The 24,981-nt window shown below is 45.1% G+C and overlaps 1 protein-coding gene across 1 annotated transcript in view; it reads left to right on the top strand.

The window, feature by feature from the left end:
- LOC126195084 (protein borderless) overlaps positions 1 to 24,981 on the top strand; it is a 444,253-nt gene that overhangs the window by 174,901 nt on the left and 244,371 nt on the right. Inside the window, exon 3 of the mRNA XM_049933546.1 lies at positions 20,222 to 20,361. Coding sequence (XP_049789503.1) covers positions 20,222 to 20,361 — 140 coding nt within the window. The remainder of the gene's footprint in view (positions 1 to 20,221; positions 20,362 to 24,981) is intronic.

Below are 24,981 nucleotides of genomic sequence, written 5' to 3'. Positions count from 1 at the left end.
AGGCAGGATTCGAACCTGCGACCGTAGCAGTCCCGCGGTTCCGGACTGCAGCGCCAGAACCGCTAGACCACCGCGGCCGGCTCCGACAACGTTCCTCTCCCGATACCTGCAGATTTCTACGTTTTTTTTGTCTTTTTTTTTACCCTATTACAGTTGCAAACACTTCGAAAGGCGGCAATCAATTTGTGGTTTTATAGTTTCGCATTTTCATCAATTCGGGAGACTACATTTTCTCTTCTGGCGTTTTATGATATTCTTACTTACGACGAAGGAAGATCACGCTGGGAACTGAATCTGAGCGTGATTTACTCTCGTTTTTACTGCATTTGATATTCATCACACTATTTCCTGTAACCACCAGTCCTAAACATGGACGATCGCTGGACGGGAGTAATGTGAGAGTAATTATGAACGCATACAGCTGTACAAATTCGGGTGGAGTTTCTTTGTGTAGTTTTGCGGCGGAGGCCTGGGAACGGCAGTCGAAATTTCAAAGCTGACTCAAGGTGCCACGGTGGTGGGCGTGGGAGCGTTATCTGCGCGGTCGTTCATGCCGGGGCCTCTCGCGATTGGCTTTCTCAAACCACACACCAGGATCGCTTTAATGTAAAATTTCAGAAGCTGAACCAATGGAGAGTTTTCAGAACGCGTCTGTATCCCACCTGGAGGAGATGCCTGGCGCCACATAAGGATCCGTGTTGCGGGTTAATCAGTTCATCCACTGTTAGTTTCCCGCTGTCAGTGCTCGGGTGCAGAGCAGATTGGATTTCAGACAGACGTTATCGCGCCAGTGAGAAGTGGATTCACAGCAGGGTCGCTGTATTGCCGGTGAATATGTTGTGCTCTTCCGCACGAAAGTAAATGACGACCTCGGACGAGAAGTTACTCAGGTTTTTAGAATCAGAAAATTTTTGTGACGTTAAAGTCATTTGTGGAGAGCGTTATAGGTTTCTCGCGAGTGTCAACTACGGTATCATTTCTATAAATGCAGATGTGGAAGAAATTGTTCTTTACAGGCATTCACTTCAGGCATCGTGATCCTGATCAGGTTCCTACTTTCTTTTCGCTGCGAGGCACAGGCTAATTTTTGCGTCTCAACTTTGATTAGAAAATGGTGAAGATTATTTACTATAATTCTAGAATGAGATCTGGAGCGTAAGCGTATGTGTGCCCATGTCACGCCCCTGCTTCGGTCAAATCCGTGCTGAATAATTATGCTGAATACAGTTTGTTTTTATAGAACCATGATGTTACAATTTCCATGTGTGTTCCATATTTAGAAGTATACTCACTTTTGTGAATAAATATGATCTGTTCGTCAATTTAGTTAAACTTTTCCCAAGTGCGCATACCGGCACGCCAAACTACGTCATGTGCTCATTAACCTCATGCATCCTGTAAGAATAAAGATACTGGGAAACGGTCAATAAAGGTTTAACTTCTGATCGATACCGATTCCCAATAATCAGATTTCAGTTGCACATTTTTCTTTGTGGCAGAAACCAGGGCCAGCTCCTCTTAATATCCCTGGGACTTCAGACTACTTCGCACTCAGAGGTATGCGGAGAATGCTGGGTATTGTAATAGTTCAATAGAAATCACGTAGCTACGAAAAGTTCATGTTACACGGTGCAAGTTCGACCCACCAAAGAACTATCCGCCAACATTTAGATGGACAAGAACAATGGACGGAGTTGAACATGTTATTTCGCCATTGGGTTACAGATGCTGTTAATGTGAGTGTATAGCGGTAGGAAACCATAAATTCATCGTCTACGAACGTTCCTTTTTCAATACTGCACATGAGAGTTCGTCAGCACTTTGGCTAAGCATCGAGTGCCAGATGCCTGATATGCTATGGTATAAGGCAAAGTAGAAGCGGATGAGATGGTCATTTCTCGAAAGACTGTGGACAGACATTGACGTTGTGTGTATCATTCAATTCCGGTAGAAAATTAATACACCCTTTAAAAGCCTTCCAACTGACTCAGGATTTACTGTTGTAACAGTGCACGTGGAGTATATGAAACTATTACATTTGCAGATCAATAGCAGAAGCGGTTCTGAGGTACCAGGTATCGACCCATGCTAAAACGCTCTTATTACCGTAGTATGTGGCGCAGCCACCACGGGCCGCAATGCATGCGCTGACCCTGGCGTCCAGTCGATCGTACAGATGGCGAGCACTGTCCTGAGCTACGTTATTCCATGCCTGCTCCAGCTGTCCATGCAGTTCTGTAAGAGTCGTTGAGTTGCACGAGTCACTTCTCGTCCCATCATATTCAACATGTGCTCGATTGGAGACAGGTTCGGAGGTCGTGCTGGCCAGGGAAGTTGCTGCACGTCTTGCAGAGTACGTTCCGTTTTACGGGCAGCGTGTGTGCGACCATTATCCTGTTGGAACAACACGTCATCTTCCTGTTGCAAGACCGGAAAAAGAACGGGTCTAACAACATTCTGCTTGTACCGAGTGCTAATTAGCGTCACCTCCAGAAACACCAGGGAACGTAAGTTGTAGCTTATCACTCCCCACACCATAAGGCCTGGGGTGCGGCCAGTGTGTCTCGGACGAATGCACTTTACAAGACAACGCTCACCAGGCGTACGTCGTACGCGCAGACGACCATCACTTGCATGCAGGCAGAATCTACTTTCATCGCTGAAGACCACGGCGCGCCATCCCATCTTCCAAGTGATCCTCTGACGGCACCAGTGGAGCCGCGCACGTCGATGCTGTGGCGTGAGGGGAAGACCGGCTAGAGGTGTGCGTGCCCGTAGTCCCACTGCTAATGACCAGTTTGCAACAGTTCGTATTGACACCTGACAAGCCCTCTTACCTGTGTTGTGGTGGCTGTACGGTCTACCACTGTGTTATGCAGACGTCCAAAACCTCATCAACGGGCGTGGGAATGTTCATGTGACCACTAATACCAGCATCGTTGTATAACTGAGGCAGCAGATCGAATTTCTGTGGCAATTCTTCGAAAGGACAGTCTCTCCACTAGGAAGAACACAATGTGATTCCCTTCAATCTCGCTCAGTTGGCTGTAGGAAGCACGAATGGTCTTCGGGGCACGATTGTCTGCTTGATTCACAAAACTGCAACACGCTGAGTCTTCCGGCTGTGAGCATTCTCTATTAACGAATGGACAGAGATGGCGCTCTGGTAGTTGTGCCACTACCCTAGGTAAAATAAACTTGTTGTAGCTGGGATTCACAGTCATAAATTTTTTTTTGAAGAACATCATCTTTCCGCCAGTGACTGTTGTAAGCATTTGAGTAGTGCTCGAGCGCTTGGGATCCCTATCAGGTCGGATTGAGGGAGGACATAGAAGGAATTCAGAGGCGGGCTGCTAGATTTGTTACTGGTAGGTTTGATCATCACGCGAGTGTTATCGAAATGCTTCAGGAAGTCGGGTGGGAGTCTCTAGAGGAAAGGAGGCATTCTTTTCGTGAATCGCTACTGAGGAAATTTAGAGAACCAGTATTTGAGGCTGACTGCAGTACAATTTTACTGCCGCCAACTTACATTTCGCGGAAAGACCACAACGAGAAGATAAGAGAGATTAGGGCTCGTACAGAGGCATATAGGCAGTCATTTTTCCCTCGTTCTGTTTGGGAGAAGATGCTAGTTGTGATACGAGGTACCGTCCGCCACGCACCGTATGGTGGATTGCGGAGTATGTATGTAGATGTAGATGTAGATGTAAGTTTTTATTACACTATTGCAATTTCGGCCTTAGGCCATTATCAAGTGATAAAGCCATAATATCACTTGATAATGGCCTAAGCCCGAAATTGCAGTAGTGTAGTAAAAACTTATATCATTCACTGACGGAAAGATGATGCACTTCAAAAGACTACGCTAGGTGTTGGCACACGATTTTTAAACCATCATCAGTACATCTACTATCCCCCAGGTGGCGCAAGCCGTCATCAGATGAAAGCCGACGTCATCTTCCCAGCCCCCCCCCCCCCACCATCACTGCCTCCGCAGTATATCAGTGTATATTCGCAAATTTACCTAGCAAAAGTGAAACGTATACGTAGCTTGTGTGGGAGAAACTACACTCCTGGAAATTGAAATAAGAACACCGTGAATTCATTGTCCCAGGAAGGGGAAACTTTATTGACACATTCCTGGGGTCAGATACATCACATGATCACACTGACAGAACCACAGGCACATAGACACAGGCAACAGAGCATGCACAATGTCGGCACTAGTACAGTGTATATCCACCGTTCGCAGCAATGCAGGCTGCTATTCTTCCATGGAAACGATCGTAGAGATGCTGGATGTAGTCCTGTGGAACGGCTTGCCATGCCATTTCCACCTGGCGCCTCAGTTGGACCAGCGTTCGTGCTGGACGTGCAGACCGCGTGAGACGACGCTTCATCCAGTCCCAAACATGCTCAATGGGGGACAGATCCGGAGATCTTGCTGGCCAGGGTAGTTGACTTACACCTTCTAGAGCACGTTGGGTGGCACGGGATACATGCGGACGTGCATTATCCTGTTGGAACAGCAAGTTCCCTTGCCGGTCTAGGAATGGTAGAACGATGGGTTCGATGACGGTTTGCATGTACCGTGCACTATTCAGTGTCCCCTCGACGATCACCAGTGGTGTACGGCCAGTGTAGGAGATCGCTCCCCACACCATGATGCCGGGTGTTGGCCCTGTGTGCCTCGGTCGTATGCAGTCCCGATTGTGGCGCTCACCTGCACGGCGCCAAACACGCATACGACCATCATTGGCACCAAGGCAGAAGCGACTCTCATCGCTGAAGACGACACGTCTCCATTCGTCCCTCCATTCACGCCTGTCGCGACACCACTGGACGCGGGCTGCACGATGTTGGGGCGTGAGCGGAAGACGGCCTAACGGTGTGCGGGACCGTAGCCCAGCTTCATGGAGACGGTTGCGAATGGTCCTCGCCGATACCCCAGGAGCAACAGTGTCCCTAATTTGCTGGGAAGTGGCGGTGCGGTCCCCTACGGCACTGCGTAGGATCCTACGGTCTCGGCGTGCATCCGTGCGTCGCTGCGGTCCGGTCCCAGGTCGACGGGCACGTGCACCTTCCGCCGACCACTGGCGACAACATCGATGTACTGTGGAGACCTCACGCCCCACGTGTTGAGCAATTCGGCGGTACGTCCACCCGGCCTCCCGCATGCCCACTATACGCCCTCGCTCAAAGTCCGTCAACTGCACATACGGTTCACGTCCACGCTGTCGCGGCATGCTACCAGTGTTAAAGACTGCGATGGAGCTCCGTATGCCACGGCAAACTGGCTGACACTGACGGCGGCGGTGCACAAATGCTGCGCAGCTAGCGCCATTCGACGGCCAACACCGCGGTTCACGGTGTGTCCGCTGTGCCGTACGTGTGATCATTGCTTGTACAGCCCTCTCGCAGTGTTCGGAGCAAGTATGGTGGGTCTGACACACCGGTGTCAATGTGTTCTTTTTTCCATTTCCAGGAGTGTATGTCGCAGATGGAGGAGCTTCTAATATCCACAGTCATTTAAAACGATGGCATAGAATTGTATAATGATGACAGTCCAAAAAAAAACAATTTTAATCTGCCAGGAAGTTTCATATCAGCGCACACTCCGCTGCAGAGTGAAAATCTCATTCTGGAAACATCCCCCAGGCTGTGGCTAAGCCATGTCTCCGCAATATCCTTTCTTTCAGGAGTGCTAGTTCTGCAAGGTTCGCAGGAGAGCTTCTGTAAAGTTTGGAAGGTAGGAGACGAGATACTGGCAGAAGTAAAACTGTGAGGACCGGGCGTGAGTCGTGCTTCGGTAGCTCAGCTGGTAGAGCACTTGCCCGCGAAAGGCAAAGGTCCCGAGTTCGAGTCTCTGTCGGTCACACAGTTTTAATCTGCCAATAAGTTTCATATCAGCGCACACTCCGCTGCAGAGTGAAAATCTCATTCTGGAAACATCCCCCAGGCTGGGGCTAAGCCATGTCTCCGCAATATCCTTTCTTTCAGGAGTGCTAGTTCTGCAAGGTTCGCAGGAGAGCTTCTGTAAAGTTTGGAAGGTAGGAGACGAGATACTGGCAGAAGTAAAACTGTGAGGACCGGGCGTGAGTCATGCTTTGGTAGCTCAGTTGGTAGAGCACTTGGCCGCGAAAGGCAAAGGTCCCGAGTTCGAGTCTCGGTCGGTCACACAGTTTTAATCTGCCAGGAAGTTTCATATCAGCGCACACTCCGCTGCAGAGTGAAAATCTCATTCTGGAAACATCCCCCAGGCTGTGGCTAAGCCATGTCTCCGCAATATCCTTTCTTTCAGGAGTGCTAGTGCTGCTAGGTTCGCAGGAGAGCTTCTGTAAAGTTTGGAAGGTAGGAGACGAGATACTGGCAGAAGTAAAACTGTGAGGACCGGGCGTGAGTCGTGCTTCGGTAGCTCAGTTGGTAGAGCACTTGCCCGCGAAAGGCAAAGGTCCCGAGTTCGAGTCTCGGTCGGTCACACAGTTTTAATCTGCCAGGAAGTTTCATATCAGCGCACACTCCGCTGCAGAGTGAAAATCTCATTCTGGAAACATCCCCCAGGCTGTGGCTAAGCCATGTCTCCGCAATATCCTTTCTTTCAGGAGTGCGAGTTCTGCAAGGTTCGCAGGAGAGCTTCTGTAAAGTTTGGAAGGTAGGAGACGAGATACTGGCAGAAGTAAAACTGTGACGACCGGGCGTGAGTCGTGTTTCGGTAGCTCAGTTGGTAGAGCACTTGCCCGCGAAAGGCAAAGGTCCCGAGTTCGAGTCTCGGTCGGCCACACAGTTTTAATCTGCCAGGAAGTTTCAATGTGCATAATATTATATGGACTGCTGAAAAGTGGTTTAGTGTGCGGCATACAAAATTCACCGCATCGTGTAAAAATACTAGCCATGGAACAACGTGTTTGCCAGAAGGAAAGAAAAGGCGACTTATTATTTAACGATTCTGACTCTGAGTGATTCTGACTGAATGATTTTGCGTCTGACGTTATGTTGATATAGAAATAAAATAAAAGTGTAGTGTAGCATGAAGCAATGAATGCTGACCCATTTAAAGATTTTTTCATTTATCACTTACTACCGAAAGCCAGTTCAGGTGATGTTTTAGACTAAGGTGACAAACGTCATGGGATTCCTTCTGATATCGTGTCGGACTTCCTTTTGCCTAGCGTAGCGCAGCAACTCGGCGAACTCGGCGTGACATGAACTCAAGTCGCTGGAAGCCCCCTACAGGAATATGAGCCATACTGCCTCTATAGCCGTCCGTAAATGCGGAAGCAATGCTGGTGCAGGATTTTGCGCACGATGCGACCTCTCAGTTATGTTTCTTCAATGTTGGATACGATTCATATCAGGCGATTTGGGTGGCCCAATCATACGCTCAAATTGTCCAAAATATTACTCAAACCAATCGCGAACAACTGTGTCCCGGTGACATGTTTTGGAATATGAAATACATGAATGGCTACAAGTGGTCTCCATGTAGCCGAACTAACCATTTCCAGTCAGTGATCGCTTCAGATGAACCGCAGGACACAGTTCATTCCATTAGGGAGCCATCACCAGCTTTCACACTGCATTATGTTAACACTGTCAACTCTAAGGAAACGCCGCTGTTAAACGAAGGCCCGAGCGCTTCTAGGCGCTACAGTCTGGAAACGCGCGACCGCTACGTTCGCAGGTTCGAGTCCTGCCTCGGGCATGGATGTGTGTGATGTTCTTAGGTTAGGTTTAAGTAGTTCTAAGTTCTAGAGGACTGATGACCTCAGCAGTTAAGTCCCACAGTGCTCAGAGCCATTTGAACGATGTTTAAGTGAAGGCAGTCGGGCTCTGCGCTGTCTGTGGTGAGAGCCAATGCCTGAATTTTAGTATTCTCGGCACATTATTCACAATGTGGTTCTCAGAATGGAATGTCCCATGCGTTTAGCTCTATTACGCGTAAAAAGTCTGCTAATTCCCATCGTACCGCCATAATCACGTCGGACACCTTTTCACGTGAATCACCTGAGTACATATGGCAGCTCCACCAATGCATTGCCCTATCGTACCTTGTGAACGCAATGTCGTCATCTGCATGTGTGCATATCGCTTTCCCTGACTTTGTGTCATCTCAGAGTGGAATGTACAACCGGCCATACCATTCCATACAGACACTGCAGTGGTATGAAGTCCCTCCTTATCTACAATTCCTCAAGGTCGACTGTTTACCAAAAAATAACAAAAGGAACTCCAGGCTTAATGCAGTCATGCCTAAAACAGCAAGTCCAGATACACAATTATCAGAGTTACCTTCTGGGCGCTACAGCCTGGAACCGAGCGACCGCTACGGTCGCAGGTTCGAATCCTGCCTCTGGCATGGATGTGTGTGATGTCCTTAGGTTAGTTAGGTTTAATTAGTTCTAAGTTCTAGGCGACTAATGACCTCAGAAGTTGAGTCGCATAGTGCTCAGAGCCATTTGAACCATTCAGAGTTACTATACAGTTCCTCCAGTACAGTCGTTAAGTAAAAAGTGTAAATTATAAAAAGGAAATAAAATACTTTCAGGATTTATGGAAAACACATTCACTTGTGATGGTATTACCCACTTTAACTGAAAAGTCGTACAAGTGCACCCACCGTCTCCGAATTACTAGTAGACGACAAATCCAAAACGTAAACAAACACGACTGTCACGAAGTAGCTGCAAAATTCAAAAATTCCATCGGATATAAAAGTTTCACAAATTGGCAACACTCCACTGCAATCTGAGCAAATGGCGGACAGTAAAATTTGCAATTACTACATAAAGACGTAACACTGACAGACATATTTTAAAATTAATACCCATAGACACCTTCCCACGTGCATAATAGAATCCTCTATAACATTTTGTACCTACACGTACTGATATTAGTCGTCCACGATATTACTTCACATGGGATTGTGTGCGCTTCGGTCGCCTAATCGTGGCTTTTTCTCATCATGTATCACGAGGAGAAGCTCAACTATTTAGTAGTATATGCGCAATTGTCCTGAAAGTACGATGCGTTAGCTTGCTGACCAATGTACTCGTAGTTGTTTTGTGCAACGTCACCGCATGTTTCCGATAACGTCCACAGGAGGCGAAGTGCAGTAATATCGTGGTCAGGTGGTAGTTAAAGGTAAAGACGACAAAAACAGTTCGAGAAAATGTGACACGTGTACATTTTAGAACAGTGTATATAACAGTGAATGGATATCGGTAAATTTATATATACTATCACTGATGGGATACTAATATTCTTACTGTACACAAAATTTTCAATGAGTCAGGTATTTTATTGCTCAGTGTCGTTAATGAAAAGCTTCAACACTAACATTTGTTCAAGAGGGACAGTTTTCTATTTAACCTTTGTGATAGTATATTGTGAACGGAGAGCTTCCTAATAACATTGTATTGGTACAGAACCTCAGGCAAAAATTTGTACAGTCTTCTATAATCCTATTATACTCGTAGAGCTGCTGTTTATAAACTCTTCCATCGCTGATTGAAAGTGGCGTTCAACTCAGTCCATGTTGTTGTAACCCAGCAGTTCATTCTGAGTGGGAATTTTATGCTGCATTATTGGTGGTACGGCAATAGTCTGGGACAGTTAAACAACTATGCACAACATTCTTGCAATTTTTCCATTTTAATCTGTAAACACATTTGTTTCCAATGTGTGGCTAAATTGGCAGATTGTCGTGGCTTGGAACATACTATGAGCCAAAATTATTAGTGCTTATAGTAATTTCCCAGCTTCCATCAACATCGTGCGCAAAACATTGTGCTTTGTCCAGTTCATCTTCTGCTAAGGACTGTAGTAAACACAAAGTATTGACTGGTAGATCCGCCGCAACATCTACACAGATTAGTCTTCATGTACATTGCAGTATTTTTTGTCGTAAGTCATTTTAAAGGACCATGAACACCGTTTAGGAGGTCTCCCCTGGCTTCGGAGCATGTCTTGCAGCAGGTGTATCTTGTCAACTGTAGCACCTAAATGGAATACTCTAAGTTGCAGCCCAAGTATGCACCTTGCCGGATCGACTTCAGCATGATGTTGAAATGGAAAACCCAGTACAAATACGGCACCATAGCTGCTGCTTCCTCTAGAAAGTATGTTCATGCTAACCTGGAATCTATCCCTCCCACTCGGAAGTTGACTAATGCCGAATAGAGCGAGTGAACATTAACCCCACTTACGACACTTAAGTATGCAAGTCTTCATTTGACTATCGGACAGACTCCCGTGTGGAGGCACAGGACGTAGTAATAAGCACCCCTGGCGATGAGAAACAATTGAAAGATCTAGAAGCAAATGAATCGCCAGGTCCAGGTGGAATCCCAGTTAGATTGTACAAGGAGTACTCTACGGCACAGGCCCCTTAGCTAGCTTGCATTTATCATGAATCGCTCCCCCTGCACAAACTCCCAAGTGACTGGAAAAAAAGCGCAGGTGACTCCAGTGTATAAGAAGGATAAAAGGACGAACCTGTAAAATTACAGACCAATATCCCTAACTTCTGTTTGCTGCAGAATCCTTGAACATATTCTCAGTTCGAATATAATAAATTTTCTTGAGACCGAGAAACTTTATTCTACGAATTTTCATCGTTTCAACAACAACCGATCGTACGAAACTCAGCTTGCCCTTTCTCACATGATATACTGCGAACTATGGATGAAGGGCAACAGGCAGATTCCATATTGCAAGATTTCCGGAAATCATTTGACACGGTGCCCCATTGTAGACTGTTAAGGAAGGTACGAGCATGTGGAATAAGTTCACAGATTTGTCAGTAGCTCGAAGACTTCTTAAATAATAGAACCCAGTGTGCTGCCCGCAACGGCGAGTGTTCATCAGAGACAAGGTTATCGTCAGGGGAGCCCAGGCGAAGTGTGATAGGACTGCTGTTACTCTCCATATATATAAAGGATATGGCGGAAAGGGCTGACAGCAAACTGCGATTGTTTGCTGATGATGCTGTGGTGTACGGTAAGGTGTCGAAGTTGAGTGGCTAGGATGATACAAGACAAAATTTCCAGTTTGTGTGATGGATGGCAGGTCGCCCTGTATGTATGCAAATGACGTAAACACTGATATAATGTTGTTCGTACACCATCCTCGTCACTAACAGAAATATCTACCCTTATTCCCATGACACGCTGTATAAGTGGAAGAAGAGCATTCAGCTTAATGACGCAGTGTGCGAGGCGATAGGCCGCTGGGTTGACTGTGAGAGATGGAGTTTGCGCGACTGAAAACGGGGAAGGGGAAATGTGTGAGGAGGAGTGGCGCCTCACCTGTGGTACTTGGACCGGGTCTCTCGTAACTGTAGTTACGATGGTAATCGCTAGTGACACGGAGCACCGAGCAAACTATCAGTCGACTTGTTCTCTTTCCAGCGTGCAGTTCGTGTTCGACTCGGGTAGAGTTGCCATTATCGTAATCCCCCAATTCCTAATTCCCAGATACGTTTAGCAAGTGCAATGCATGTCGTGATGAAACTACATGTCTCCATTGTCGCTTATTTCGACCTACTTAAGGTTTTTTTACAAAGTCTTCAGGTCGATTATAAAATTAAATCGTGATTTTAGGTGATTAATTTTATTTCACAACGATCGTCATTGTATTCGTATTGGTTCAAAAGAAGAGAAGTTTATTAAAATTTCCCTCTGCACTGTATAGCATGTAAAATCATCATGGAGCGGAAGAGAAGCATGCTCTTGTTTTTTTTTTTTTTTTTTCAGAGAAGAGTCGGGAAATAAACACAGTGTGATTTATATAGACAATCGCATTTAATCATAAGAGGATCCACATAAATTTGAGAAAGACATTTGCTAACGAAACATCGATCTACCTTTGATAATTTACTTCCACCATAGCTACAACACAAGTATCTTCATTAACATTTCTCTCGTATTCCAGTCGACAGTGTAAAACTGTTCACGAAGGTGACACCAGTCAAAATGTTGTGCAACCTGAAAGCCTTGCTATAAATATGTCAAGACATGCAAACGTATCAGGCTTTGGAGAAGTACCTATGAAAATAATGTGGAGAAAATTGAATTACTCCTGCAACTGACTGTTAACAGTCTCCAACTTCTCTTCTATTGCATGAGTAGAATGTTCAGGAAGTAAGTGAGACTAAGCAGTAAAAATAATCAGAGACAGAATACAAACTCCGATTAGTCAAGGAAGGCAGCTGTCCTCTTCAAAGAAATCAACCCGGCAGTTTGTTTGAAGCGATTTGGGGTAATCACGAAAAACCCCAATCTGAAGGACCGTGCAGTGTGTTAACCGCTATACCACTTCACTCAGAATATTCATGTTTAACTGAACTAGTACATGCCTACCCGGTTAGCCGTGCGATCTAACGCACAGCTTTCTGAGCGGGAAGGAACGCCTGGTCCCCGGCACAAATCCGCCCAGCGGACTTGTGTCAGGTCCAGTGAGCCTACCAGTCTGTGGATGGTTTTTAGGCGGTTTTCCATTCGCCTCGGCGAATGCAGGCTGGTTCGCCTTATTCTGCCTCAGCTACACTATGTCGGCGATTGCTGCGCAAACAAGTTCTCCACGTACGCGTACACCACCATTACTCTATCACGCAAACGTAGGGGTTACACTCCTCTGATGTGAGACGTTCCCTGCGCCCCCCGGAGGGCCGAACCGCACAATAACCCTAAAAGAGTGGTTCGGTGTGGGGCGGCGGAGGGGTGAAGTGGACTGCGGTAGTCGTCGTGGGGTTGTGGACCACTTCGGCTGCGGCGGGGATGGAGCCTCTCCGTCGTTTCTAGGCCCCTAGTTAACATACAATACAATACAAACTACTACATACTCCAGAATACAATTTTACTCTCCCAACGTCATAATCGCTGAGTAATGGTTTACTTAGTGCACAGTTTCTATCGACATGCCTTTTTACGCACCTTTATTTCGACAAACCGTACAAAAAAGAAGCACTATTTATAGCTCTTAAAAGCGCCGGCGGATAGAAAGTGCCCTTTTTTTCATCCAGCCATGCAAAAACTACCCGTAAAGAACTTTACCTTCAGAAATATGAAATCATATCTGACTACTAGAGATTAGTGTAACTTTAGTATCTGATATCCCAACATAACCGTTTGGCCCATATCTGTCCTCAGTTCCCGCTCCGTCACCCGCTGCATCAGTCACTTGTCAACACTCACCAGCGCGAACGTGCTCAACGATTACGGAATGTTTTTAGACATTCTATACGTAATGACGTCCGTTAATTCAAGTAACGAGTTACTAATAATTATTAACGGGTCAGGTGTTTCGACTGCACCGAACGCTTGTACCCAACAGATCAAGTAATCCACAATACCCAGGACGCCCTCCACCGGCTACAAAGGGTAGGGTGGGAGGTGTGTGCTGGGTGCCAGGTCACATGGGTATTGCGAGGAACGAAAGGACGGATGTAGCAGTCAGTGAGGCGTGTCGCGATCCTTAGTTATCTCAGAGTGTCATCCCCCTGCGTTCTCTTGCCTCGCTATCATGCGTCGATGAGAAGAAGAGTGGCATGAAGTGACCTACTATAAGCTGCGTCTCGTGAAGTCTACAATGCGGCCCTAGGGACCTCCTTCCAGACACGAGGATGGGATGAGGTCCTCCTTACTTGTCTTCGCGTAGGCGACAGCCTATGACGCATGGCTTTCGTCTCGACGAGAGGACACTGCAGCGTGTGGTGCGCCACATATTACTGAGCCTTGCCGCAGCGGTAACACCGGTTCCCGCCAGATTACCGTAGTTCAGCGCTGTCGAGCGCTGTTGGCAAGTGGGATGCACTCAGTCCTTGTGAAGTCGGAAATCTGACAACAGCCAGAAGAGCAGAGTGCTGACCGCACGCCCCTCGATACCTGCATCCAGCAACGCCTAAAGGCTGAGGACGAAACGGTGGTCAGTTAGGAACGTTAGAGTCTTCCGAGACCTATTCGGACGAAGTTTAGCTTTAGTTTGTACTTAATTTTCGGACCAAAGGGTGGCAGTCATTTCCCGACAGATTTGCTGCCTATTTTATCTGACGTATCAGATACAACTTTTAAAACTTTGTGGATCGTCCGACTTCTTCCTGAAATTTAAGGGCACTATTGTGAAGATGTTATCAGGGTGGCTAGCCCATCCGCGCTTTTGCTAAGTGATGAGCCAGCCACATACTCCTGCAAATCTTTTTTGGTTTTCCTCTAGTACATTTTCCCATTTGTGGTGGTTTTTTTTTTCGTCTTGTGGTCTAGTGTGATTGCGGGTGATCTTGGGAGTCAATGAGTGCGATTTTATCGCACATTGCCTTTTATTTCTTCTATCTCATTTTTTCCGGTTTAAATACATTCATTTCATTTGATCCTCGTTTGGGCGCTGATAACTTCGACGGTGGGCGCCTCTAACCTCCCCCCGCCCCCGCCCCCGCCCCCGCCCCCGCCCTCTCCCCACACACACACAAAAAAAATGGTTCAAATGGCTCTGAGCACTATGGAACTCAACTGCTGAGGTCATTAGTCCCCTAGAACTTAGAACTAGTTAAACCTAACTAACCTAAGGACATCACAAACATCCATGCCCGAGGCAGGATTCGAACCTGCGACCGTAGCGGTCTTGCGGTTCCAGACTGCAGCGCCTTTAACCGCACGGCCACTTCGGCCGGCCCCACACACACACATACGCAACACCCAGTAAACTGTTTATTGCAATTAAATACAACATTTTACTCATTTCTCACGCTCCAGTTTCCTGTCTGCTACCTTTCCATTCTTCCCCCTTCAAATTTCTCTCTGATATAACTCTCCTGACTCCATTTCTGCATGTAGTTTTAAATATCCTAATCTTCTTTTCTGACCTCATATGTGTGCTTTTAAGCTCTAATTAAGTAGTTTGGTCTTAATTTCGATTTTATTGGATCGATGTCTGCTAATGTTGCTGATACGTCGTGGTATGGGAAACTTAACCAAAACGTAAGGTAAGCAGAGCTCAAAGGCTGCAGGGAGTGAAAGCGTAGACCCAAATGAGGTTACAGTTTCAAACACAATTTAATTTTATTAAACATTAAAAAAACACTTGTTCACTGGTACAAATATATGATATATCAAATATATCATATATCACAAAACACAGTAAAATTTTTTAAACTCCAGTCCTGAAGGGCCGCTGAACATTCACAACTGTAATGTCAGAATGACAATCTTAAGATTCAAGATAATCACGGTCTGAAGGACCCACCACCTTTGCTTAATTATTAACCAATACAATAAGTTACTGAAAGGAATGACTTTCATCATTCGGCCAGAAAGGCCAATCAAATACAACCACAAATGCTGTTTTGATAATGCTACAAGAATGAAAAACCAACCGTTAATTTACTTCGTCAAAAGGAGCAGTAAAGACCAAAAGACAAATTCATATACCAAAGGCGTTTTTTTAATGAAACAAGCTAACAAGATAAAATTAATAACCAAATGGGGTAGTGACGTCGCTACTCGGCCTGAAGTGCCTGAATATCAGTAGTAATAAATATTTGAGAATGGTTTAAGTTACTGAGTTAGCACTTAAAACCAGTCCGTGCTCCTCACCACTAGGAAAAATTTACAATCAGCTGTGCTATGACTCCCTGCTTTAATAATATGGCACAGACCAGCAGAACAACTAGAAACTTCAACGTGGCGAATCGTCCACATAGGGCATGACAGCAACTCTCTATAACACATAAAATAAAAATTACTAAACATTGAAACACATGGTTCAAAATATAACGTCTATCTAGGCAGGAACTGTTAATGACACCCACTGGCCTTCGTAAATCTTCGACTTAGTAAATGTGACGGCCAGTACTAAATAATAATATCACTCAAATTGTAAAATACAAGATCGTTATTGCACTTGGGTCAGAATAAAATTCCAACCACAGATAATATTTTAAGTTCAGTTATTAAGGCACAGAGAGTTAACACTATTTTCTAGTGATAGTTACACTTGACAATATAACAGCAGATCACTGAATCGGGATTTCGGGCACGCCTGAGCCTACTAAAATTGCGAAACACCATGGCACACGACCTTAGAGCAAAACACACCCGACGACACGGGCAGAAATTGAGTGAGACATATCAAGTCAAGAAATTCTCACCGTTAGTCCAGAAGGCAGACAAGCATTCGGCGACAGGTTGCAGCCAGCACCAACTCGAGTTATGTCAATCGCCCCAGTTCCGCCATAGCAACGCGGACACGCCCTGTCAACAGTTGCCACGCCGCGCTTCCTTATGACGCAACCCGTCCAGAACAACTGCTGCCGTCCCGAGTACACATGCTCGTAGCAACCACGTGCGTTCACAGGAAGTTATACCACCTTTCCCGCAACATTGCTCTGCCACACAACCGGAAACTAAACTCCCCGTCTCCTCCGGCAGTAGCACTAGATACTCTCGTCGTCAGCAGGTCTCTCCCCAGAACGCAGCGCCCTCCGAAATTTAAAAGCAAACGGATCAATCGCGGCAGAGCAAAGCCAACGCTCCGTAAGACGAGACACCACACCTAGGCAAAGATGAAGATGATACGGTTCAGTTGAATGCAAAGTATTTATATGAATCCACCGACACGACTACCCAAAAATTAACGTCAGTTGTTGACCCACACCCTCCAGGACCATATAGTGCTTTTTCTCTAAATTAATGTTTAAAGTCCTTTTCTGATATTCTCTAACCATGCGATTAATATTATCCTTACCCTACTCAAAAATGACTTGGTCATCAGCAAAATGCAAAGTGAGCAGCTTATCATCTTTGTCGTATCCACTTAGTCACTTCACTCTCTTCCAAATATTTTTGTACCTGCATTAATTCAACAATTTTTTCCAATACATACGTCACTAAATGTAGTCCATAACTTCACAGGACTCAATGTCAGCAAAGGAGTACACATTCCGCTTTTAACCTGTCCATGCTTACCCGTTAGCCAAGCAGCCGCACATTAGCAGCAGAACGAGCGGAAGCTCAGTTATACAAATATTAATAACATTTTCTGGGATATGTATCCTTGGTAGGTCGGTGGAGCGGGTTTGCACCACATCTGCACACACAAGTCACCTAAGCCACTTAAATTCTGGGGAGGGGGGGCAACAAGCTCTGACGCTACGTTCAATCATATCCTAGATGTGGTCGATCGTGCTCAGATCTGGCGAGTTGAGGGCGGCGGGGGGCAGTACATCAACTGGAAATCGCCACCGTGTTGCACGTACCATTCCATCACACACCTGGCCTTCTGACATGGTGCATTATCTTATTGAAAAATGCCTCTGATGACGGGAAACATGATTGCCACGAAGGGTTGTACACGGTCTGCAGCCAGTGTACGATACTCCTTGGCCGTCATTGTGCCTTGTACGAGCTCCACAGGACCCATGGATGCCCACATGAATGTCCCAGAGCATAACGGAGCCGCCGCCAGCTTGTCTCCGTCCCACAGTACAGACGTCAAGGAGCTGTCCCCATGGGAGACGACGGGTTCGCGCCCACCCATCGGCATGATGTTGAAGGTATTGCGATCCTTCAGACATGCAACGCTCTGCCACTGCGCCAACGCCCAATGCTGAAGGTCACACGCCCATTTCAGTCGTGGTTGCCGATGTCGCGCTGTTAACATTGGCACATACATGTGTCGTCAGCTGCGGAGGACCGTTGTTTGGAGTGTTCGGTGCCCTGTGTGTTCAGACACATCTTTACTCTGTCCAGCATTAAAGTCTGATGCTAGTTCCGTCACAGGTTCGCCGTCTGTACTGTTTTACCAGTCTGCCCAGGCTATGACGTGCGACGTTGTAACAAGGGGTGGCCGCCCAAACCTATGACGTCTGGATGTGGTTTCACCTTGGGTTCGACACGTTTTGAAGACACGCACTACACCAACCCGACAAGTCGTGCAATTTCCGAAATACTCGTGCCGAGCCTCCGGGCCATCACAATGTGCCCCCGTACGAACTCAGATAGATTGCGCGCCTTGCCCATTCAGCACATGGGCAGCACGTTCAGTTATTATTCCTCGCCAGATGATGCTACTATCGTCTTCTACATCTACATGGATACTCTGGAAATCACATTTAAGTGCCTGGCAGAGGGTTTATCGAACCACCTTCACAATTCTCTATTATTCCAATCTCGTATAGCGCACGGAAAGAATGAACACCTATATCTTTCCGTACGAGCTCTGATTTCTCTTAGTTTATCGTGGTGATCGTTCCTCCCTATGTAGGTCGGTGTCAACAAAATATTTTCGCATTCGGAGGAGAAAGTTGGTGATTGGAATTTCGTGAGAAGATTCCGTCGCAACGAAAAACGCCTTTCTTTTAATGATTTCCAGCCCAAATCCTGTATCATCTCAGTGACACTCTCTCCCATATTTCGCGATAATACAAAACGTGCTGCTCTTCTTTGAACTTTTTCGACGAACTCCATCACTCCTACCTGGAAAGGATCCCACACCACGAAACGGTATTCTAAAAGAGGATCGACAAGCGTAGTGTAGGCAGTCTCCTTAGTAGGTCTGTTACATTTTCTAAGTGTCCTGCCAATAAAACGAAGTCTTTGCTTAGCCTTCCCCACAACATTTTCTGTGTGTTCCTTCCAATTGAAGTTGTTCGTAATTGTAATACCTAAGTATTTAGTTGAATTTACGGCTTTTAGATTAGACTGATTTATCGTGTAACCGAAGTTTAACAAGTTCCTTTTAACCCTGATGTGGATGATCTCACATTTTCGTTATTTAGGATCAACTGCCACTTTTCGAACCATTCCGATATTTCTTCTAAATCGTTTTGCAGTTTGTTTAGATCGTCTGATGACTTTATTCGTAGATAAACGACAGCGTCATCATCAAACAACAGAAGACGACTGTTCACATTGTCTCCCAAATCGTTAATATAGATAAGGGACAGCAAAGGGCCTATAACACTGCCTTGGGAAACGCCAAAAATTACTTCTGTTTTACTCGATTACTTTCCGTCAATTACTACGAACTGTGACCTCTTTGACAGGAAATCGCAAATCCAGTCACATAAATGAGACGATATTCCATAAGCACGCAATTTCGCTACGAGCCGCTTGTGTGGTATAGTGTCAAAAGCCTTCCGGAAGTCAAGAAATACGGAATCGATCTGGAATCCCTTGTCAATAGCACTCAACACTTCATGTGAATAAAGAGCTAGTTGTGTCTCACAGGAATGATGTTTTCTGAATCCATATTGACTGCGTGTCAATAGACCGTTTTCTTCAGGGTAATTCATAATGTTCGAATACAATATATGTTCCAAAATCCTGCTGCATATCGACGTTAACGATATGGGCCTGTAATCTACTGGATTACTCCTACTACCTTTCTTGATTATTGGTGTGACCTGTGCAACTTTCCAGTCTTTGGATGCTGGTCTTTCGTCGAGCGAACGGTAATATATGATTGTCAAGTATGGAGCTAATGCATCAGCGAACTCCGGAAGGAGCCTAATTGGTATACAGTATGGACCAGAAAACTTGCTTTTATTAAGTGATTTAAGTTGCTTCACTACTCCGAGGATATTTACTTCTAAGTTACTCATGTTGGCAGCTGTTCTCGATTCGAATTCTGGAATATTTATTTCGTCTTCGTTTGTGAAGTATAGTTACTTCTGAATCACTTCGTATAATCCCAAATTCTTAATTTCTCCTCATATTTATCTGTTTGGTTTGTTCATTTTGATGCTCCCACCGATGTGATACTACCTAGCCGCTCGGAGTGGCCGCGCGGTTAGAAGCGCCACGTAATGAATCGGGGGCCACTCCCGCCGGAGGTTAGAGTCCTCCCTTGGGCATGGGTGTGTGTGTTGTCTTTAGCGTAAGTTAGTTTAAGTAGTGTGCTTAAGTCTAGGGACCGATGACCACAGCAGTTTCGTCCCATAGGAATTCACACACATTTTAACATTTGATACTACCTACGCAAACACACACCTGGCTAGTCGCTTTGGAGTGATAGCCCAACCTGTTGACAAGTGCAGCAGGCTGAACGGGAAACATGGAGCTTGCCAGGCTTTCACAAACAGAATATGGCCTGCTCTAACCACTGTGCTTCAGTACACGTGTACTCTTGTGTCTCACTTGCGAAAGGCTGAACTTCTTTAATTGTTGCGGCGGAGGCAGGGGCAGGCAGGCCTCTGATTGTGACTGGTGTTGTGTTGTGCTGTGCGCAGGCAGCGCGTGCGCGCTGATGGAGGAGGAGAAGCAGGCGACGTTCCTGACGGCGGCCGTGGGCGAGTACGTCGTCTTCAACTGCCAGCTCGACTTCCCGCACGACATCGTCATCCCGCACATCCTGCGCTGGAACAAAGACGTGAGTCTCCCGACCACCTCACTGTCTTCTAGCCGCTGCGGTTAGCTGACGGCTTTGGCAGCCCTTGCTCGTCACTTTCACAGCCAAACCGTCGGGACGAAAATGCAGTAAAAGGTCTGAAAACAGCAGCTGACGATACCTCCAATAAGACATTAAGGCTTGGACAGCTTTTGCATGTAATATTTTCTGTCGCATTGCCTGCTCTCTCCAGCATGCTATCGAACTAACAAGATTTCTACACTCTCCGTTGTTGATGTGGTCTTTAATCTGAACACTGGTTTGCTTTTGCTTACCACATGACCGTTTGCATTACAGAAGGTTTGCTCCACTAAGAATGCTATTTACACATTCACTCACCAATTATCATACGTGGATAGCCTCTGGTAACGCACCGGCCTCATTCACACAATTCATTAACCATTGCAATTCTAAGGCAGGGGGCAAGGGGGAGAGTTTTCTGTGCACACCATTTGTAGATATAGTAATATTGTCTGGTACTTCATATTTTAACATTTTGAAAAAATAAATATTTGTTGCTTTTAATGATTTCCTGTACCATATTCCATAACTGATTTAAATTTTTCAGTGAAACTTAACTCAAAAATCTAAGTGACTTTTTTCAACAAAAGTCAATCCATTTTTTCCTGTTTAGGTCGCTTAAAATACGTGTTGTGAATGGAAAACAACTACAATTAACGAAATATCTATTCTTTTTTTCTACATCACGCGGTCTAAACCTTACGGAAAATACTTTGGTGTTGCTAAGATCGCGCTAAAAGATATTTTCACTTGTCTAACCATCTTACACATCAGTACTGATTTTAAAATCTGTGTTGTTAATAAAAGTTAAACACATTTATCTAAATTTTTTTAGGTTTATTGGGTGGTGGCGCAAAATAAGACCCCCCGCCTCGTAGTATAACGCATCACGGAAAATGCGTTGGTATTGCTAGGGTTAAGCTGGCGTGTTGCCTCGTCACGTGGAGCGACAGCAGCGCTCCTATTGCACAAAGTCGAAACTATAGCGTCCGTGACACTGTTTTTGCAATACGCTCCGATAGGAGTTGCATCCCTTTCTCGACACATCACGCCAGTAAATTCTACATCAAAACACGCGTTTTGGCGAGTAAATTCATTTCATGTTACCCGCATCTTCTGATGTTTAACTTTATTTATGTGTCGTGAAAAATTGTTTCTTTACTTTCGACGTTTTGCAATAATTATCTTAAAAACTTACTTTGCTAAATTTCATCACGTCATCGTATACAATGCGTAAATAAATATAAATGTCTGAAGAGGGGATGTTAGGCAACTCGAAACATCATCATGGTAAAAATAATGCTTATAAATGCAACTGGTTGCAGTTAATTCATCGTAAATTACCTTTAATTTCAACAGTGCAACTTTCTAATACGTTCACGCTCCCTCTCCCATAGGTTTTTTTTTGCTTGCCAGATTGGAACCATTCGCGCGCTGGATCCGGTCCGCGGACCGCCGTTGCCCACCTATAGTGTAAATCATGTTACTCTCTGACAGAAACAATGTTTTATGGAATTGGTGGCTTTACAAACAACCAGTTTGAACCATACTTAATGAATGAAATGCAAAACGTTGTGCTACATAATGGAACAATATTGGAAGGTGACTATGGATAAATTTCGAAGAGAGCCCCACAGGGCTCTACATCTACATCTACATGGATACTCTGCAAATCACATTTAAGTGTCTGGCAGTGGGTTCATCGAACCACCTTCACAATTCTCTATTATTCCTATCCCGTATAGAGCGCGAAGAATGAACACCTAGTCCGCAGCTCGTGGTCGTGCGGTAGCGTTCTCGCTTCCCGCGCCCGGGTTCCCGGGTTCGATTCCCGGCGGGGTCAGAGATTTTCTCCGCCTCGTGATGACTGGGTGTTGTGTGATGTCCTTAGGTTAGTTAGGTTTAAGTAGTTCTAAGTTCTCGGGGACTGATGACCATAGATGTTAAGTCCCATAGTGCTCAGAGCCATTTGAACCATTTTGAACCAATGAACACCTATATCTTTCCATACGAGCTCTAATTTCCCTTATTTTATCGTAGTGAACATTTCTCCCTATGTGGGTCGGTGTCAACAAAATATTTATGCATTCGCAGGAGGAAGTTGGTGATTGGAATTTTGTGAGAAGATTCCGTCGCAACAAATAACCCCTTTCTTTTAATGATTTCCAGCCCAAATCCTGTATTATTTCAGTGACACTCTCTACCTTATTTCGCGATGATACAAAACGTGCTGCCATTCTTTGAACTTTTTCGATGTACTCCGTCAGTCCTATCTGGTAAGGATCCCACGCAGCGCAACAGTATTCTAAAAAACATGTTCAAATACGTGTGAAATCTTATGGGACTTAACTACTAAGGTCATCAGTCCCTAACCTTACACATCACTTAACCTAAACTATCCTAAGGACAAACACACACACCCATGCCCGAGGGAGGACTCGAACCTCCGCCGGGATCAGCCGCACAGTCCATGACTGGAGCGCCCCAGACCGCTCGGCTAATCCCGCACGGCCAGTATTCTAAAAGGCGACAGACAAGCGTAGTGTAGGTAGTCCCCTTAGTAGATCTGTTACATTTTATAAGTGTCCTGCCAATAAAACGCAGTCTGCGGTTAGCCTTCCTCACAACATTTTCTGTGTGTTTCTTCCAATTTAAGTAGTTCAGTTTTGGGTTCGTTCCTGTTTCTTACATATGTGTGAATGCCCTTGCACTTTACATTCATCAAGCAGAATTCTATTTGCAGACGACCGTAGTGTTGTAAGAAACCCCTTTAGAAATAACGCAACAGGAGAGAGTGTTAAAACTTTTTTGAGGAATTAAGTGACTCTATGAAAACGGGCTCTTCCTAAATTTCGAGTAAAAACACTATATTCAATTTTGTACAACAAATAGTCTTACAGGCAACTGATATAGCGTATGAACTGTGCGAGTAAGCAAGGTACAACGCCCCAATATTTTTGGGTATATATACTAACGAAAACGTGAACTGGAAGAAACATTTACGTTCAGGTACTGACGCTCTTTGGGTAATTGCTCGTCTTGGAGACAGACGAATCAGCCTCCTAATATATTTTGTGTATTAATTAATATTCATCTTGTGACCTCTCCTCAAGACATTACCCAGTCCGTTCAATCTATCTTCTAAGTACTTTGTCAATCCTGACAGGATTACATTGTCATCAACAAATCTCAGATTTTGTATTACTTCTTCCTCAACTTCAATCGTCTTCCCAAATTTCTCTTTGTTTTCCCTCGAAGATTTCTCAGCCTACAGACTGAATAACACAGGGATAGGCTAGAACCATGTTCCACTCTATTCTGACTACTGTTTCCCGTTCTTGTCCCTCGTTTGTTTCCTGTAGAAATTCTGTATGAGCTTTCGGTCCCTGTATTTTGTGCTTGCTGCATTCAGACTTTCAAAAAGCGTTTTCCATTCAAGATTCTCAGCTACAAATACGAAATACGTAAGTTTGCCTTTCTTCACTCTACTTTATTAGGTAAGTCGTAGGGTCTGTGTTCCCTAAGCCTTGACGTTGATAGGACCTATTGTGTTACCTCATCGTCCTAGACACTCTTGAAAACAGGGTTGCAGCACATCGTCTCCAAGTGAGATGGCTCAGTCGTTAGCACACTGGACTCGCATTCGGGAGGAGAACGGTTCAAACCCGCGTCTGGCCAACTTGCTCGTCCGTATGGGATCCGTAACAGATTTGATTCATACACGAAATAGATATCAAAAGAACAGCATCACGTTTCGTTGCGTGTACATGTAGTAAACACGAAAGCATCATCGAAATGATCAACGAACTCCAGTGGCAGACACTGCAAAAGAAGAGTTCTGCATCACTCCGAGGTTTACTCATAAGGTTCCGAGGGCTTATATTCCTAGAAGAGTCAACAAATATTTTTCTTCCTCCTATTTGCACCTCTAGAAAAGACCATTAAGATACAGTCAGAGATTAGAGCTCATATAAAGGCTTACCTGCAATCGTTCTTTCCGAGAACGATTCGCAACAGAAACAAGAAAGGAGGAAAGTGGCAGGAGTGCATCAAGTATCCTACGCCACACTTGCGGAGTACAGATGTAGATGTAGATGTATGGGATGCTACATCTTTTGTTCAGTTACATGACAATATACTCCTATAACGAGGTAGTACAAAAATTAAGAATTATTCATTACATGATAACATGTTAGCTCCGTTAAAAAATGAGAAGATGAAGAAGTGAGTGTGAGAGAGAGAAAGAGGAGAGAGATAGAGAGAGAGAGAGAAAGAATCCATATTGTATGTCATCCACTATATAAGACAGTTACTGTACTGATATACAGGGTGACTCACCTAAAACTAGCAAATGTTACAGAAATGGAAAGTGCCCTTGATGTGTGGTTTTCACATAATGGATTGGTAGTAAGGGGCTCGTATTGTTAGTCGGTACACAGATTGTAACAATACATAGAAAGTGTGAATTTTATGTGCAAGCGTACACTTTTCTAAAAGGTACAATGCCTGTTGACATTAACCAACTAAAAGTAGAGTAAATTAGAATGTCATTGGCATTTGTTACAGAATTCTAAGCGAGTC

Source organism: Schistocerca nitens, chromosome 7, assembly GCF_023898315.1.
Source record: "Schistocerca nitens isolate TAMUIC-IGC-003100 chromosome 7, iqSchNite1.1, whole genome shotgun sequence".
Taxonomy (NCBI): domain Eukaryota; kingdom Metazoa; phylum Arthropoda; class Insecta; order Orthoptera; family Acrididae; genus Schistocerca; species Schistocerca nitens.
This window is presented reverse-complemented; position numbering and strand designations above follow the sequence as displayed.